Source organism: Sceloporus occidentalis, unplaced genomic scaffold (assembly GCF_023333645.1).
Source record: "Sceloporus occidentalis isolate IW3139 unplaced genomic scaffold, rSceOcc1.0.p SCAF_1, whole genome shotgun sequence".
In the NCBI taxonomy this organism is placed as follows: Eukaryota; Metazoa; Chordata; class Lepidosauria; order Squamata; family Phrynosomatidae; genus Sceloporus; species Sceloporus occidentalis.
The window spans coordinates 2,560,297-2,577,595 of NW_028316981.1; the positions used below are offsets into that span (position 1 = coordinate 2,560,297).

Below are 17,299 nucleotides of genomic sequence, written 5' to 3' on the forward strand. Positions count from 1 at the left end.
TTTTCTTTTGTTGTTCATTTTGTTCTCTAACAGGAAGTCAACTTCTGGTGACCCTATGAGTGAGAAACCTTGAAATGCTGCAACCATTAACTGTCCTACGGAATCTTGCAAACTCAAGGCCATGGCTTCCTAGACTGAATCAATCCACCTGTAGTGTGATCTCCTTCTTTTCTTACTGATAGTGTACAAGTTGGGAATTTTCTTTCATCTCTTGGATTGAAGCCTTAGACACAGTACTACCCATACTTATCATCTGCTCTTCAGTCTCTATCTGTGTCATCCCCCCATACACACTATTGCTGCTTCCCACTAGATGTTAGCACATTTTGTCTGCCTCTTCAGCAAAAGCCTGTCTTAAGAGACCCTACTACCAGCTGTGCTAAGCACAGCCTCTTGCCTCAGAGAAACACACAATCCCTCCACTACATTTTAGAATGGAAATGAGCATTAACAAGAGAACAAAAGAGCCTTACCAAGACAGCCCATAATCCTACATGATTACATATACAGGGCTCATCCCTTTCACATTTGGGCTGAATTATGACCCACTTCAAAGTAGTGTAACTGTTAATGCCACTATTATAAATGAATTTTAAAACATCTAGGAAAAGAGAGAGCCTTACCAAGGGAGTCCATGATTCCACGGGTCTCTGCCGTGATCTGCCTGTGTAGGGCTCTCTGGTCAGGATCCAGCAGGGCCCACTCCTCTGGGGAGAAAGACACGGCTACCTCTTCAAATGTCACCAGGCCCTAAAAACAGAAGAAAAAGGCTCTCACTCACATTGGACATCAAGATGGCTGACAACCATGCCAATTGGTATAAGGCTGATATGACTCCAAAGGCATATTGATTCTTCAGCCAACACCAGCATGAGGACTGTAAACAAGGTCTGACCAATACATGAGCCTTAGCCCATGCTAGCTTCAATAAAAGGAGACTGGTATTAAAGAAACATTACACAACTGAGGAAGGTCAACTGCAGATTGGGTAAATAGGCCAAATGTGGGCATTTCAGCATGCCAAGAGAGATGATGCTGGGTCACTTCCAACTGTCATGTTGGACAGTTTTCTACTGGTGTTTTTTATTTTTTCCATTTTGAGGGGAGGGTTATGGAGTTTTATGGCATCCTCTCCAATTTGGAAGGGACAATGCCAATTAATCCTCTTTTGTCCACTTTTTCAGTGGATTTTAAAATGGCCCAATTTCCTCCTCCTATTGTCCCCCTCCCCCTTTGTTCTCAGCTTACTTCAGTTGATGCAAACTGAGTTCAAAGCGCAAAGGGAGTTTGCACTTCATTAATTCAGCCAGTGTGATGTAGTGGTTTGAATGCTGGATTAAGATTCTGAAGACCAGGGTTTCAGTCCTCACTAAGCCATGGAAACCCACTGCATGACCTAGGGCAAGTCACACTCTCTCAGCCTCAGAGGAAGGCAAAGAAAAGCCCTCCCTCAGAACAAGAAACCTCCGTGATAGGTTCACCTTAGAGTTGTCATAAGTTGGAAACAACCTGAAGGTACACAACAACTCAACAAAGGGGAAAAGAGAGAAGGGGACAAATCTTGCCCTCTCCAGTAGAATCTGCAAAAATCCATCTGATGCAGACTCTCTAAGTGTATGTGTATCCTTCAGCAATAACTTTTGCCATCTTGATTACAGTCTTCTGCTGCCGGGCCACACATGTGACAGGTGGCATCTGTGAAACGTTAGAGGATATGTTATAGGGTGCAAGAGAGGGAGTGGAGAGTAAACTGCTGAGGTTTTGGCTGCTTTCCAGCCAATTTGAAAACAAACAGTTAATATATTGCCTGTCTGAAGGGTATGGATGTACATAACTAATTTTAAAAGACTGATAATAAATAAATTAACTACACAGTCCAAACCTATAAACACCAATATGGGAGAAGATCTATGAGATATACATAATTCATGGCCCAAGGCCCTAGTAGATCTCCTTACAAAGAGATGCAAGATACAGTCTTCATATATGGCCAGTAAAGTTCATATGTTCTCCAATTTTGAGCAAAATATTACCCAAAACTGGCATTAAAAACAATTCCCCCACCCCTGCCTCAAACATTCCTGAGTGGCACTGGCCATCTTTCTTGTAGAGGCCAACATTACCCCTGGTCCTGCTGGCTACTTGGCAGCTCCAGAAGCTCCAGTAACCTCTCTCTGAATGCCAGCTGCTGGACACAGAGGGGAAGGGATTTGTTTTGGACTGAGGAAGAAGGATGGGAATATCTATCATCTCCCCTTTTGGGTTCAAGAAAAAGTTCAGAGAAAAAGGAGAGCAACTTTAACTCAAGAATGGGAAGACTAAAGACACAGGGATTCAAATCTAGAGAAGACATCTGCAAATTTTTACAATTTTAAAAAATCCAAAGCAAACGGAAACAAAATTCTCCACTAGTCCGGAGAGGGATGTGACCTGGGAAAAGAAGAACTCCAGTCCTCTTATTCCAGAATTCCTTCTCCTTACCTGATCTGGTTCTGGTCCACTGGATAGAGGAAGAGGCGAATGAGTCCTTGTTGGTGGTATCATTCCAGCCTCTGTGGGAGAGACCAAGGTGGGGGAGAATCCAGTCACATATGTTGCTGTTAGAGGTTGCAATCTTAAAGACTCACTAGGAAGACTAGGAAGTACGGGTGCATGTCAGCTAACAAAGCCTCTAACAAATAAACTCCTTTTTACAAAGTCTTATTACACCTACCTTGCTCCCATTTCCTCTTTGTCCTCTGTACAGCTGAAACTATTTTAGCAGCGTGTGCACTGGAAGCATGGTGAAAGATGGCTGGAAAAAAACATAGTTTTTAGCATCTGGTTGCAGCAATCTTTTTGTAGTAAACAATGCACTAACGCTTGAGCTGAGATACAGTGGGATTCTGCTCTAGCTGATCCTACTGCAGCTGTGTGTGCCTGCCTATAACACACAAGGGAAACAACAGCTGCCTCCAGAGACCTTTACTGAACATGAAGGAACAGCTAAAGAGAAAGAAAATGGAGGAAAAAAAATGAAGCCTGTCTCAACAGTTATTCCCAACACTTAAAATAAAATAAAATAAAATAAAATAAAATAAAATAAAATAAAATAAATAAAAGTTTTGGTAGCCATACCAAAACTGAAATTGCAAGAAAAGTTGGAATTGGTGAAAGAAAAAGTCATTCCTGATTTTATTTTGGAAGAAGCCTTCAGATGGGTTCTAGAAGATTGGAACGTTAGTACTTACCTGAGATACGTCCCTTTCCAGCAGAGAAGGTCTGAACATCCTAACAGCGGATTGAGGATGTTCGGCCCTTCTCTGCTGGGAAATCCAAACATTTTTGTTTAATTATGCAAGATTTCCCAGACCTCATGGTTTCACTTCACATGTGCATACTATTAGTTTTGGAGAAAAAGTGTGCTAAAACATGTTGCCATGCTCTTCCTTTATTGTGGTTTAGGAACCCATCCCTAGTCTTCCCGTGTGATTTGTGGCTCTCATGCCAAATTTTCTGTTAAAGAAGGAAAGCCCTGGAACACAATGAGTTTATTTGCTGAGATACACCTGTATTCTCTTGGAATTTTTGGCACAAAAGAACACTTCCAGATGTGGAAAATGCAAAGGGTGCTTGGATGCAGTGGCTTGACTGTTGGACTGGGGCCTGGGAAAAGCCTCCCATGACCATTGAAAGACACTTGACAACCTTGGGTCCCTGCTCTCTCGGAGCCTGACATACCTCACAAGATTGTTGTACAGACAAAGGATAGGGTGGCAAAAGCCAGCTCTGAATAGAAACACACAGGGAACAAGCTGTGCCTTGTAAGCCAGAGATGCATAAAATCAGCTTCTGCATATGGAGAGGAACAATGTCCATGCTGTGCAACCCTTGAATCAAATAGCAATGTTTTGCACCAAATGTATCCTGGACAGCAGGATGTGCAGTGGCACTGGAAGGTACATCAGATGACAATGTCACACTGTTTCTACAGAGGACCTGGGAAGCAGTAATACAACCCAGTAAAATGTATAGCTGAGCAGGAATTCAAATCCGACTCTCTGGAGTCATAGTCCAGTGTTCAAACCACTACACCATGCTGTCTCCTACATTCACCTTAGAATTTCCATAAGTCAAAAATGACATGAAGGGACACAACAAACAACAAACTCATGCATGTATTAAGCTATTATCCCACTGGAACTTAGTGCAGTACCTCCACCACCTACTCTCCCCCCCACACACACCCCTTCTCACAGGTTGGTTGTTATGAGGAACATCATGCTATTAGAAAAATTAACTGAAAGAGGAAGGGCTGATAGAGACAGCCAAGATCACTCCAAAGTCTATGCAACACAGTAAAAGTTTATTACTTATGCAATTGAAAATGCATACATTCCATTGTATCTCCTATTGCCACGTACGGATGTGAGAACTGGACAATTAAGAAAGCAGATAGGAAGAAAATCAATTCATTTGCACTGTGGTGCTGGAGAAGAGTGCTGAGGATACCATGGATGGCCAAAAAGACAAACAATTGGGTCCTAGAACAGATGAAGCCTGAAACCTCCCTTGAAACCAATGCTAAACAGGCTATCATACTTTGGTCACAGACATGACTCATTGGAGAAAATAATAATGCTAGGAAAGGTGGAGGGAAGCAGAAAGAAAGGAAGGTTACCTGCCAGATGGATCAACTCTATTAAGAAGGCCATGGGTATAAATTTACAGGAACTAAGCAGAGCAGTGGAGGCCAGGAAGTCTTGGAGATGTCTCATCCATGGGGTTACCATGGGTTGAGATTGACTTGAAGACAGTTAACAACAACGTCCTGACATTAAATTTTTTTAGCTGGATATACTAGTAACATAACTCAAAACATTGCCTTTTACTGATTCTCAGATGTATTCTGATGCATAAAGAGACCTGCAGGATTCTGGACATAGAGCATTCATCCTTACCTTGCAAGGGGTTGCCTCCATCACCCTCCTGCTGGATCGCCCTGCATTGGGGACTTTGCCTGGGATTCACAGGAGACTTCTCAGCCACAGGGAGTTCAGAGTGAACTTCTACCATGAGCTTCTTGACCTGAAACAGCAGTCAGGATTCAAGACATGGAATTTGGAAAAGGATGACAAAATGGCAAGGTTTTGGGGGAAGAAATTGGAACAAGTCAGCAAAACGTAAGGAGGTCATGTGCCCTACTTGAAAACAACACTATTGTTGGATACTTATGTTGGCTTTGAAATAAAAATGAAATGAAAAGAAGTCAACAAAGGTAAAAGTGCTTCATCCCTTAGAGTGAGAGGGGGCTATTTGTTGAAGTGGGTAAAAGCCTCCTGAACACATCAGGGCCAGATTCTGCCACTGGAATCACCCCAGAGGAAAGTCCAATTATATAGCGGTGCCAACAGGGAAACCCGGCACTTTCTTTGAAAACATGGCAGAAAGGAAGCACCAACCTGGTTTTGAAGCAGAATCACCCTTCCCAGAGACCTTGGTGACTGTGATTCCACTTCATCACAAGGTGGACTGTCCCCACACTCATCCTTATCAAAGCCAAATCTGGGCACTGCATTTCAGAAGCTCCTCAGTGGGCTTTTGCCCCCCAAAGTCATCAGAGGTCCAGAAAAAGGCAGCCCAGAGCTAGAACCTGCTCACATTGGTCCCAGAAGGAAATGCTCTCACCTCCGGTTCTTTCTCTTTCTTTTCTGACTCTGCCCGACTGAGGAGAAAGCCCTCTGCCAGGGCCACTGCTTGGGAACAGGTCTCTGCCCCACATTCCCTGACCCAGTTCTCCATCTCTGAGGGTAAAATGGTCAGGAACTGCTCCAAGATCACCAGGTCCAGGATCTCATTTTTTGTGTGTTGCTCTGGCTTCAGCCACTGATGGCAGAGATGGTGGAGTTGACTGCAAACATCTCGGGGGCCCTTGCCCTCTTCATAGGAGAACTGCCTGAAGCGTTGGCACTGTGTGTCTGAGCTGACAAGGTCCTTGTCCAGGGACCTCTGGACTGTCCTCTTCCAGAATCCCCTAGTGCTCTCAGTACTGAGGCCATTGTAGCCTTTTCCTCCTTCAGGAACAGCTGAGGCTGGGTCATCCATCTGTATAAATTTTTTACACCAATTAAATTATTCCTCTTCTGCCTGTCTCAGGGAAAAGATGTCCCTAAGATGCTCTGCTCAAACACCCTGTAAAACCAATACATTGTTGTGTTAGTATAGATCAGAGCTCCCAAAACATTTTTGGGCCACAATCCCCCCTCCTTTTTTGGGTGGCAATCCTAGCACCCCCCAGCAAACAATTTTTTATATTAGGTCTACTGTTCCCCATGTAATCATGTAGGCCTAGGGATGCCATATCCTGCCTGTAGGCAGGACAATCCCTGTTTGGGCGGTGCCATCCCAGTCCCAGTCCGGTTTGGTGGAGTCCTCCAAGGCCTCACTGAGGCCTGGGAGGGCTCTCCGTGGTCGGAGCTCCGGCTGCGGAGAGGCTCCCTCCCAGGCCCCAGCGAGGCCTTGGAGGCGGCTCCGCAATCGCAGGGTCCTCCAAGGCCTACACAAGGCCGGGGAGGAGGAGGAGGCCGCTTGCCACCGCGGCGATGGCCGCAATGACAGGCGGCCCCCGCACCCCTTCCCGGCCTGAGAGGAGGCCAAGGCTTCCTCCCAAGCCGGGGAGGAGGAGGAGGAGGACAAGGTTTAAAAATGTAGGACCTTTTTTTTTTTTTAATTTCCTGGCCAGGAAATTTTTTAGAAAGGTCCTACATTTTAAAACCTTGCCCTACATTAGTCCCGGTTTGGAGGTCCTCAGGTATGGCAACCCTATGTAGGCCCCATGGCCACAGAATCGTATCTGACAATACTGACTTAATAGCAGAGATGAGCATCATGCCCTACAGTCAGACATGACTAGACAATCTTGTCAAGGGAAACCCTTTACATTTACCTTTTCTACTGCAAATTCAAAACAACCAATCTTAGCTGCTACTCCCTCTGCATCCAGTCACCTAGAGAGCAGCAACCGAGCACATAGCTTAGCAACGACCGAGAAGCTATTTGCTTGTGCCAGCCTTGCAGTTAAGGCCGGTGCAGGCAAGAGGCTTCTTGGTTGCTGTTTGTCTGGCTGCTCAGTCACTGCTCCATTTGTGCCTTGTCATCCTGGGAGCAGTGGCTGAGCAGAAGACCAAGAAACCTCTAACCCATGCCAGTCTTGCAGCAAAGGTCAGTGTGGACAAGAGGCCTCTTGGTTGCTGCTCAGCCAGATGCTCAGTTGCTGCTCCAAGGATGACCAGGTGTAAGGGAGACATTTCTCCCTAAAGAGGAGGGACTCTCATTCCTTCATTGGGGCAGAGAAAGATGCAGCTGATGTGTGTAGGGGGTTTACAGAGGCCACATGCTCTGGAATGGAGACTGATGTGGGGCTGGAAAGGAGAGATTTTAACTGCAGGAGTAGTTAATCAAGGCAAAGAACTCTTTCTAAGAATCGAGCAGAGATACTCCTTCCCCAGACATGTCTTTCCCACACAGCTTCAAGTGTCCACTCTTCCACAAAAAATGCTTTCTTCTGCTCCCTCTTCTCAGACTGTCTGATGAAAGAAAGCAGGAGCAGCAGTGCAACTCCAACCAGCTAGCCAAGTTCCAGCAGAGCTCACAAAGCTCAGGCAGGGTCCCAAATGTGAAAGCTCCTCTTTGCCGCCACTTTTCACCCCACCACCATGTTCTCTGACTCCAATCTGTCCCAAAATGATGCCACTCTGAGCCACAGAAGCAATGACCTATGTTGAAGCCTCACACAAGTTTCCCAATTGCCATTACTAGCGAAAGACGCCAGTAAGGGAGTGAACTCACATGGGCAGGAAAGAGAAGGAGATAGAACCACATAAAATGATCAGCACTGCTATGTGGTGTCTTCTGAGGACCCTGAAAAGAAGTTTAATGTAATCTTCATCCCCACCATGGTCCTAAAGACCATTGGTTCCCCTTGTCTTTCCTGCACGCCAATCCTTTGATTGAAGGTCCCTCTTCTGCCTCCTTTTCCCATTACCGTCCCCCAACACCCCCCTTCTACCTCACCACCCCCTTGGGTTCTTCTACTGCCCCACTTTGGGAACCACTGGATAGATAAATAGTAATTTACAGTACACCATTAATCCTGGAATCTTCCACTGCCCTCGGGGATGAGGGAATATTTGGGAATCACTGGATAGACAATATTAGGTATTTAAAGAGCACCATCAATGTACATTGCAGTGTTAAGAATTCTTATCTTGCTACAGGTACCCTAGAAACACCAGATCCTGTCTGATCTTGGAAGTTAAGCAAGGTCAGCACTGGTTAGTACTTGGATGAGAGATGCCAACAAATACCAGGTACTGTACTTCCTACATAAAAAGCGAACCTCCAACAAAGGTAAACTTAAAAAAATTCAGGCCTGCATTTGGCATGTTTTAGGTATATACCACCTTAAAAGTTTTCCTAATGAGAAAAGAATGGAGCTTTCTTGAGAAATTCAAAGGGGCTTGTAGGACCTGTTGAAGGACCAAACCCAAACTCTTCATCATAAAAAGAAGTGCCTAGTGGGGTGAGGAGAGTTAACAGCAATAAAACAACCCCTCAATGAGTGATCTCATTATGCTGATATTTAAAAAATCCACTGGTGAACAGCAAAATAAACAAATAAAGATATAAATAAAATTGTTGCCCTACCAAGGAAAACAGCAGAAATAGGGGGCAATCCTAATATAATTTGTAGGCCAGAATTTGTTTAAACAAAGGAGAGGTCTGAAGATAGGTTTATTTTAAAAAATAGAAAAAGCTTCCAAGTTTTGTACAAAGAGGTTGGAGGAGTGAATGTCATTGCTGAGCTACTCTGTTACTATTTATTTGCTTCAGAATAAGAATATGTGCACAGTTGCTTAAAAAAAGATGATAAACCTCTTTCACATGGCACAGCTATTGAGCTTTTGTGCCACATTGACCATTATGGCTCTGTGTCCTATGGGATCCTGGGATTCTTAGTTTTGTATCTAGAATTCTCTTCCAGAAAGCTCTTAGTGCCTCCCCAAACTACAAACCCCAGGATTCTAGAGGACATGGAACCATGGCCAAGTGCTACCAAAGAGCTACAACTGTGCAACATGAAGAAGTGCTTACAGTTCAACAGAATTGTGACATTAATAGAAAGTATGAGCCAGCATTAACACTCAAAATTATAAAGAAGCCTCTTGTTCAATAAACTTGGTCCTTTTTGTTGTTTAACCTCCACCTAAGCCACTCATTGACAGGAATGGTGAGAATATTGGTTATGGGAACAGAAACCTGAACCCACAAAACCACACATGTTGGCCCATAGTTGGCCCACTAGGCAGGCAGTGAATCCAAGAGGGAACTGAAGGCCAAGGGGCAAGGCAGGTGAGTAACAGGCACCTTGGTAGAAATTCAGGGTGAGGAACCTGCAAGGGACAGTCATCACCGTTCCCCTACAGAGAATGGACTGGATTATTTCTGCAGTGTTTTGGACCTTCATTATTAAAAATGCTCAAGGTCCAATCCATACTGCAGAAATAATCCAGTTTGAGACCGCTTTAACTGCCCTGGCTCAGTGCTAGGGAACCCTGGGAATTGTAGTTTTGTGAGAAAGAGCTCTGGTGCCACAATGAACTACAGTTCCCATGCACCTGAGGAAGTACGCTTAAGTCTAGGAAAGCTAGACTTAAGAGGGAGTCAGGGGCTGAGAGAGAGAGAGCGTGCTTCCTGAGGGCGGGGGCGGCACCCACTCTCCAGTCCTCTCTCTGATTGGCTGAAACTGTGAGTGTGTGACACTCCAAAGGGTTGGTTGCTCTGTAGCCAGCCTCGCTCTCAGAGTCAGGGCTGGAGCTGAAATGGGCAAAAGTCACCAAAAACGCACGGAAATAGAGCCAGGCACCAAAATCACACCAAAAGCTCTGAAAAGTCCCCATTTTCGTGTGAAAGTCACCACATTGGCAACACTGCAAGGCTCTCAGATTGAGAAAGGGACTGGAAACCACACAGCTCTATGTGTGTAGGTTAATTTTTACCCCCTTACAAAGTAAGAAATTAATTTGGCAGAATTCATGATTTCTTCCAGGAGAAACTGAGGAATTTATAGTTTTCTTACTTGGTCTTCTTGATATCTGCTTGCACCCCAATTTCAGAGTGGGGGGTCGGGCAGCTTTCCCCCTTCCACCCCAAAGAAGAGAAGATCTGGATTAGCCCTCTGGTGCCCAGGCCTGGGAGCGGGGAGACAATGGAGAAGAAACGATGTTCTTTGATGGACTCCCCCTGCCCCTCACCGGCCCCACACTGTAAAGGGAGGGGAATGTAGGCAGGATGGAGCTAGGACATGGGGGCCTGGCACATTCTTTGGGGGGAAGGGACAGAGGATAGGAAAACCTTTGCCTTTCTCCTTATTTGGGTTTCCTGCCTTTGAGCGCTGGCAAATAAAATACATAGATAAATGGCTTTTCATCTTCCTTATTTTAGTCTTCTTCCAGATCTATTTGCTTCCATTTTCAGAAGGGCGGGGGCTGAGTTTGTTTGTTGCCTCAAAGACCACAGGGAGTCTTCTGCAGTAACAGAGTTAGTGGGACCTTTGCTCCCAGGAAAGTGGGTGCAGGATGGCAGCCTAAGTGTTGGAACTGGACTTAAGTCATTCTCAATTCATCTCTTCAAACATGGATAAGAAAAATGAGCAGGGAAAAACACAGAATTCCTATGTTACAGGAAGAAATTATTTCCTAGCGTTTCTTTGATATGTTCCCATTAGCAAAGCATTTGGAATGCAGACATGCCAAAGTGCTGGTTATCCCAGGAAAATCTGTGGGGAAAGAAAATTAAGGCCTGTTACAGACAGCCAAAATAAAGCTGCTTCAAGTCACAGTGGAGGTATGGTGTTTCAATGATGCATGCGTCCTAAGAGTCCAGAAGCCACACCAAAGCCACACTCCAGTCCTTAGGGCTGGAGCATAGCTTTGGTGCGACTTCTGGACTCTTAGGACGCATGCATCATTGAAATACCATATCTCTACTGTGACTCGAAGCAGCTTTATTTTGGCTGTCTGTAACAGGCCTAAGTAACTACTTCCACCAGGTTCCTGAGATGCAGAACTGAATCCTACAGGGCAGATCTAAGACACTCCCCCATTTGTTTAGTTTGTGTTGTTCATGGGCCAGTTGGACTCTCTCTTGTGCCTACCTGACTGGGTTGTTGTGAAGGTCAAAGTGTCAGGAAAATTTGTGGCTCTCAGACCTCCTTCCTATATTTACAATGGTCGAAGACACAATGCAGAAATACTCCAGTTTGAGACCACTTTAACTGCCCTGGCTCAATGCTAGGGAATTCTGGGAAGTGTAGTTTTGTTGGAGATACTGTATAGCTGTCTCTGTCAGAGAGCTCTGGTGCTGCAATAAACTACAATTTCCCAGGATTCCCTAGCAGTGAGCCAGGGCAGTTAAACTGGTCTCAAACTGGATTATTCCTGCAGTGTGTTTTTCACAGATGAGCTACTTTTTCAAAGTTAGAGATAATACTTTTAAAATCAGATTTCTTTCTTGTCTGATTCTCTTAAAACCAGTTTTATTGAATTAGTTAACTTACTGTTTTCTTAAAACTAGATTTAAACTTCATGGTATCACTAGCTTTGGTTATAAAAAGTGATTGAACAGCCATCCCACGGGTTTCCAGGGGCCTCTTTAAAGAATAAATAAAATTACAATGGAACAAACGTAGAAAAATATGGGGCAGGGAAGTGGAGGGGTGTATTCCTTCCTCCTTTCCCTCGCCTCCATCTCTCTCTCTTTCTGCCTGGCATCTCAAGGGCTTCTTTCCCATTGAGGGAAAGCAAAGAGAGCCTCTCTGGGTCTCCTTGGGAGGAAGAGGAGGAGGAAGAAAAACACAGGAACGAAAGGGACACATTTGGGGGGTGTCCCTCATCCTGCCAAGGGAGACAGAAACTCACTCTCTTAGGCCAGGAAAAAAGGGGAGCTTGGCAAACAGATTAAAGGGGGGGGGGGCTCTTCCATTGCCACCTTTCTGGCCTCCTTGGGGGGAGGGGGCATGTGAAGAGGGGCGTCTCTTTCTCCTTCCCCCAGAAGCCAGTTGTATCCCCCCATTTCCCTCCCTTTCTAGCCTCTCCAGGGAGCAGGCCTTTGGTGCTTTAGACTCCGGGGGGGGGTGACTGGGGGCGGTTTTGTCTCCCTCTTTCCCCACCTGAGAACCTCTTCCATCTCCCTCCATCCCTTGGAGAGGATTTGCCCCTCTGTCTTTGGATCCCCCCCAAATAACCCACCCCTGCTTCCTCCCCCTCCTCCTCCCCACAGACAGGGGCTCCCCCCTCCTTCCCCACCAAAGGCAGGGCTGACCTCCTCCCCCATTCGCCGCCCAGACCCTCTGCAGTGCCCTCTCCCCTTCCATCCTTTGGGGGGCCGTTTTGGGGAAGGGAGGGAAGGGGGTTCCATCTGCAAAGGGGGGGCGGAAGGATCCGGGAACCCCCTTCGAAACTGGGAAAGATTCCTTCCCCTCCACAAAAAAAGCCCCATTTAGGGTGCCCCTTCCCTCCTCGCAATGCGCCCCCTTCCCTTCCCTCCCCCTCCATTTCTAACTTCCCCTACCTCTCTGAGTTCTCTACTCTCTGCCCCTTGGAAGACGACGCTCTAGGAATCTGAGCCCCTGCTCTCTATCCCCCTGAGAGAAGGACTCTCTAGGAACCTGAGCCCTGCTCTCTATCCCACATAGAGGAGGACTCTCTAGGAATCTGAGCCCCTGCTCTCTATCCCCCTGAGAGAAGGACTCTCTAGGAACCTGAGCCCTGCTCTCTATCCCACATAGAGGAGGACTCTCTAGGAATCTGAGCCCTGCTCTCTATCCCACATAGAGAAGAACTCTCTAGGAATCTGAGCCCCTGCTCTCTATCCCACATAGAGGAGGACTCTCTAGGAATCTGAGCCCCTGTTCTCTATCCCACAAAGAGGAGGACTCTCTAGGAATCTGAGCCCTGCTCTCTATCCCCCTGAGAGGAGGACTCTCTAGGAATCTGAGCCCTGCTCTCTATCCCTCTGAGAGGAGGACTCTCTAGGAATCTGAGCCCCTGCTATCTCACCCCCTTGGAGGAGAACTCTCTAGGAACCTTAAATTCGTTACTCTCTCCCTCCTTGGAGGAGTCTAGCAATCTGAGCCTGTGCTTTCTCTCCTCCCCTTCCTTCAAGGACTGGTGTCACCTGTTGTGGGGCAGTGGTGGCAATGGCAGTAGCAGCAGCAGCAAACAGCCCTGACAAGCCTTCCCTCCCTCTGGTTATTATCCTGTCCAGCTGCAGAAAGAGCAGTATAGCTGGGGCTGCATCCACACTGGAGAAATAACCTGGCCTGGCTCTGCTCTGGGCCCACAACAAACTCCCAGAATTCCATAGCCTTGAGCCAGAAAAAGAGTTAAACCGGTGCCAAACTGGATTAAATTATCACACTTATTTTACTCTAAGCAGGACGGGGGCAAACACTAGAAGTGAGAAGAAATCCTTCCTATGTTATAACGAAGGATAATTTTTCCATGACTCGTTGTTGACTTCATTTCTTACCTAACTGAAATAAATGTGACACTTACACAGTTACAAAGGCAGTCAATCGCAGACAAATGTTGTGCCTGTGTGTTTGGGTGGAGGGCAGGCAGCACCACAATTCAAAAAGGATGTTGAGAAGCCAGAGTGTGTCTAGAGGAGGGCAAGCAAAATGGCGAAGGGCCTGGAAACCATAAAGCCCCGTGAAAAGCAACTTGGGGAGCTGGAGTTTAGCCAGGAGAAGAGAAAGTTAAGGGGTGATATTATAGCCATGTTTAAATATTTGAAAGGATGTCAGATTGAGAATGGAGCAAGCTTGTTTTCTGCTGCTCCACAGAATAGAACATGGAGTAATGGTAATGGATTCAGGCTACAGGAAAAGAGCATCCCCCTAAACATTAGGAGGAATGTCCTGACAGTAAGGGCTGTTTGACAGTGGAACACACTTTTTCCTCAGAGAACGGTGGAGTCTCCTTCTTTGGAGGTCTTTAAGCAGAGGCTGGATGGCCATCTGTCGAGGATGCTTTGATTGAGATTTCCTGCATGGCAGGGAGTTGGACTGGATGGCCCTTGTGGTCTCTTCCAACTCTATGATTCTAAAAGAAGTCTCTCTCTCTCTCTTGCTTTCACCAAAAAAGCCTGAGAAGGTAGTGGGACAGGCTACCTTAGAGCTTTAATGGGACCATAGAGAGACATATAAGAGGAGGGAATGATTGCCATAACCCAAATACTGCTTTTTTCTTTTCTTCTCTTCAGCTCCTGGTCTGCTTTGAGAAAGTGATCATATGATTTCCCCAAAATAAGTGGGGTGTCCTGAACCCGGAGGGCTCTCACAAAGAAGTCAGGATGGAGGGTGATGGGAAGGAGATCTCTTTGGGTTGGGTAGGGATCTCTTTTGTCTTTGTTGGATAGATGCAGAAGGAAAAAATTCATGTTCTCGGCATGGGTTTCTGAGAAACAAGTCATAGCAGACTAATCTGATCTTTTTTTTGATAAAATTACCAGCTTGGTAGACAAAAGGGAATGCTGTAGATATAGCATATCTTGATTTCAGTAAGGCCTTTGGCAAGGTTCTTGCAAACAAACTAGTGGAATGTGGGCTAGACAAGGCAACTGTGACATGGATTTGTAATTGGTTGACTGGCCGAAGCCAAAGGGTGCTCAACAATGGCACCTTTTCATCCTGGAGAGAAGTGACCAGTGGGGTCCCACAGGGCTCTGTCCTGGGGCCAGTGCTATTCAACATCATTATCAAAAGACTTGGATGAAGGAATATTATTATTATTATTATTATTATTATTATTATTATTAAACTTTATTTATAAAGCGCTGTAAATTTACACAGCGCTGTACATACAAACTTTTTAATTAGACGGTTCCCTACTCTCAGGCTTACACTCTAAAAAGACATGACACAAAAGGAGAAGGGAAAGGTGATGGGGAAGGGGATGAGGTCCAGCAGTTCCTCTCTACCTCCTAAGAGTCTGGAAGCTGTGCCAAAGCTGCACTCTAGTCCTTAGGACTGGATTGTGGCTTTGGTGTGGCTTCTGGACTCTTAGTACGCATGCATCATTTAAACAGCATAGCTCCAAAGTGACCTGAAGCAGCTTTATTTTGGCCTGTCTGTATGGGGCCTTAGAGAAGTAATAGTGCCATTCTATTCTGCCTTGGTCAAGCCTCACCTGGAATTCTTCTATGATTCTATGAAGGAATGTCCTCCATTTTGGGGGAGCTTGTCCTCCTTTACCATGAGGACATCTGGCCACCCTCAGTTGGGGGCAGGACAGAGGCTCTGCAGCTGAGCTTTCAGCCACTTCTTCCTGAGGAAGAGCAGAGGGAGCTTCCAGAACCTTCCCTCAAGGGACCGGGTCTGAGGGAAGGCAACGAAAGAGGGGGCTCCGGGTGTTTGGGGGGAGACTCTCCTCCATTTGGAAAGGCTTCCAGAGGCCCAGTTAGGATGGGGATTTTCTGTGTTGGAGAGGAACCCAGGAGCTTTGGTGGGAGGGGATTTCTTTGTTGTGTTGTGCTTCTGTTGTTGTTGTGTGCCTTCAAGTCATTTCCGACTTATGGTGACCCTAAGGTGAATCTATCCTGGAATTTTTTTGGCAAGATTTGTTCACAGGGGGTATGCCATGGCCATCTTCTGAGGCTGAGACAGTGTGGCTTGCCCAGGGTCACCCAGTAGGTTTCCATGGCTGAGTTGGTGTGTGTGTGTGTGTGTGTGTGTATGTATGTATACGCTTGTCCCTCCCTTTTCATGGACTTGGGAATCCACAGTCTCACTCTTTGTGGGAAGGACAAGCGGGCAAGGATAAAATGGCAATGTGCACCCATGTGCAGCCATGCACATGCATCATTATTTTCAATGGGACTCAAATATTTGCACGTTGCCATTTTTACTGGAGAATCCGGAATGGATCCCCGTGGATTGGGAAGGGCTACTGTATGTGTGTGTGTGTGTGTGTGTGTGTGCATATATATTGTGTGTGTGTATGTGTGTGTGTGTGTATCTCTGCTGTCAGTGAGAGAATAGTTCTCCAAAGGCTGGTCTTTCTGTAACTGAGGGATGTGGGCAATGCTTCCTACCTTTTTCTTGAATGTCCTACATTGTCCTCCTTTGCAATGAGGCCATCTGGAAAAGGTGCAGCTGTGTGTGTGTTGCTGTGTGCCTTCACATCATTTCCAACTTACGGTGATTCTAAGTCGAACCTGTCACAGGGTTTTCTTGTCACCTTTCTTCAGAGGGGTGTTTGCCACTGCCATCCTCTGAGGCTGAGAACTTGCTGCAGGTCACCTGGTGGGTTTTCATGGTCAAGCCTAGATTCGAACCCCCGTGCATCCTAATGTTCTTTTCTATTAAAACATGAGAAATCTCCAAGAGGCTGAGAGAGTGTGACTTGGTGCATCTATGCTGAGAAATAATACAGTTGGATACCACTTTTAACTGCCCTGGCTCCATTTTACATAATCCTGGGATTTGTAGTTTAGTAAGCACCAGCACTTCTGAACAGAGAAGGCTCAAGACCTTGGGAGGTGGGAACTACAAATGCCAGGAGTCCACAGGACGCTGCTATAACACTTAAAGTGGGGTCAAATTGCATTATTTCTGCAGTATAGATACATCCTAACAAGAGGAGTGTTTTGGTTTCCGGTGGCGAGGGGGTTGCGATACAGAGCTCAAGATTGGGAGACTTTTTAGCTGAACCACCTCCATTTTCCTCGACTATGGAAAGCTGGGAGCAAGCCATTGGTTGGGATTGGTCAGGGCTGTTTATCCCTGCTGGGTATCTGTGTGCCACTTTTGTGTGTTTTCACATGCCTGGGCTTTAATCTGGAGACATCCTTTCCTTATTCATTTGTTGCTGTTGTGTGCCTTCAAGTCGTTTCATCAGGTTTGCTTGGCAAGATTTGTTCAGAGGAGGTGTGCCATTGTCTTCCCCTAAGGCTGAAAGAGTGTGACTTGCCCAAGAGAACCCCATGTTTTTCCATTACCAAACTGGGATTCAAAGCCCTGGTCTCCAGAGTTGCAGCCCAACACTCAAACCACTACTTGTTCTCTTTGCAGTGCATCCATCTCTCTGATGAGGAAACCAGGCCAAAGATTGTTGTTGCCATTGTCATGTGTCTTCAAGTCGTTCATGACTAAATGGCAGCTCTAAGGTGAACCTAACATGGAGGTTCCTTGGCAAGATTTGTTCAGAGGTTTGCTATGACCCTTCCTGAGGCTGAGAGAGTATGACTTGTCCAAGGT

The 17,299-nt window shown here is 46.1% G+C and overlaps 1 protein-coding gene across 6 annotated transcripts in view; it reads right to left on the bottom strand.

Annotated features, from left to right (window-relative positions):
• The window catches only part of LOC149320366 (zinc finger protein 202-like), a 33,530-nt gene extending 20,880 nt beyond the window's left edge, over nucleotides 1–12,650 (bottom strand). For 3 of the 6 annotated variants that reach the window (XM_089501855.1, XM_089501879.1, XM_089501875.1), the window contains exons 1-6: nucleotides 12,610–12,650; nucleotides 5,668–6,171; nucleotides 4,941–5,067; nucleotides 2,714–2,794; nucleotides 2,482–2,552; nucleotides 624–750 (exon numbers count right to left, since the gene is read on the bottom strand). In XM_089501855.1, coding sequence (XP_089357981.1) covers nucleotides 624–750; nucleotides 2,482–2,552; nucleotides 2,714–2,794; nucleotides 4,941–5,067; nucleotides 5,668–6,084 — 823 coding nt within the window. In that variant the 5' untranslated portion in view covers nucleotides 6,085–6,171; nucleotides 12,610–12,650. Of the gene's footprint in view, nucleotides 1–623; nucleotides 751–2,481; nucleotides 2,553–2,713; nucleotides 2,795–4,940; nucleotides 5,068–5,667; nucleotides 6,172–10,117; nucleotides 10,296–10,392; nucleotides 10,413–11,596; nucleotides 12,216–12,609 lie in introns of those variants that run through there. The other 3 variants (XM_089501870.1, XM_089501872.1, XM_089501862.1) reach the window with 3 other exon arrangements.
• Nucleotides 12,651–17,299: the final 4,649 nt, after the last annotated feature.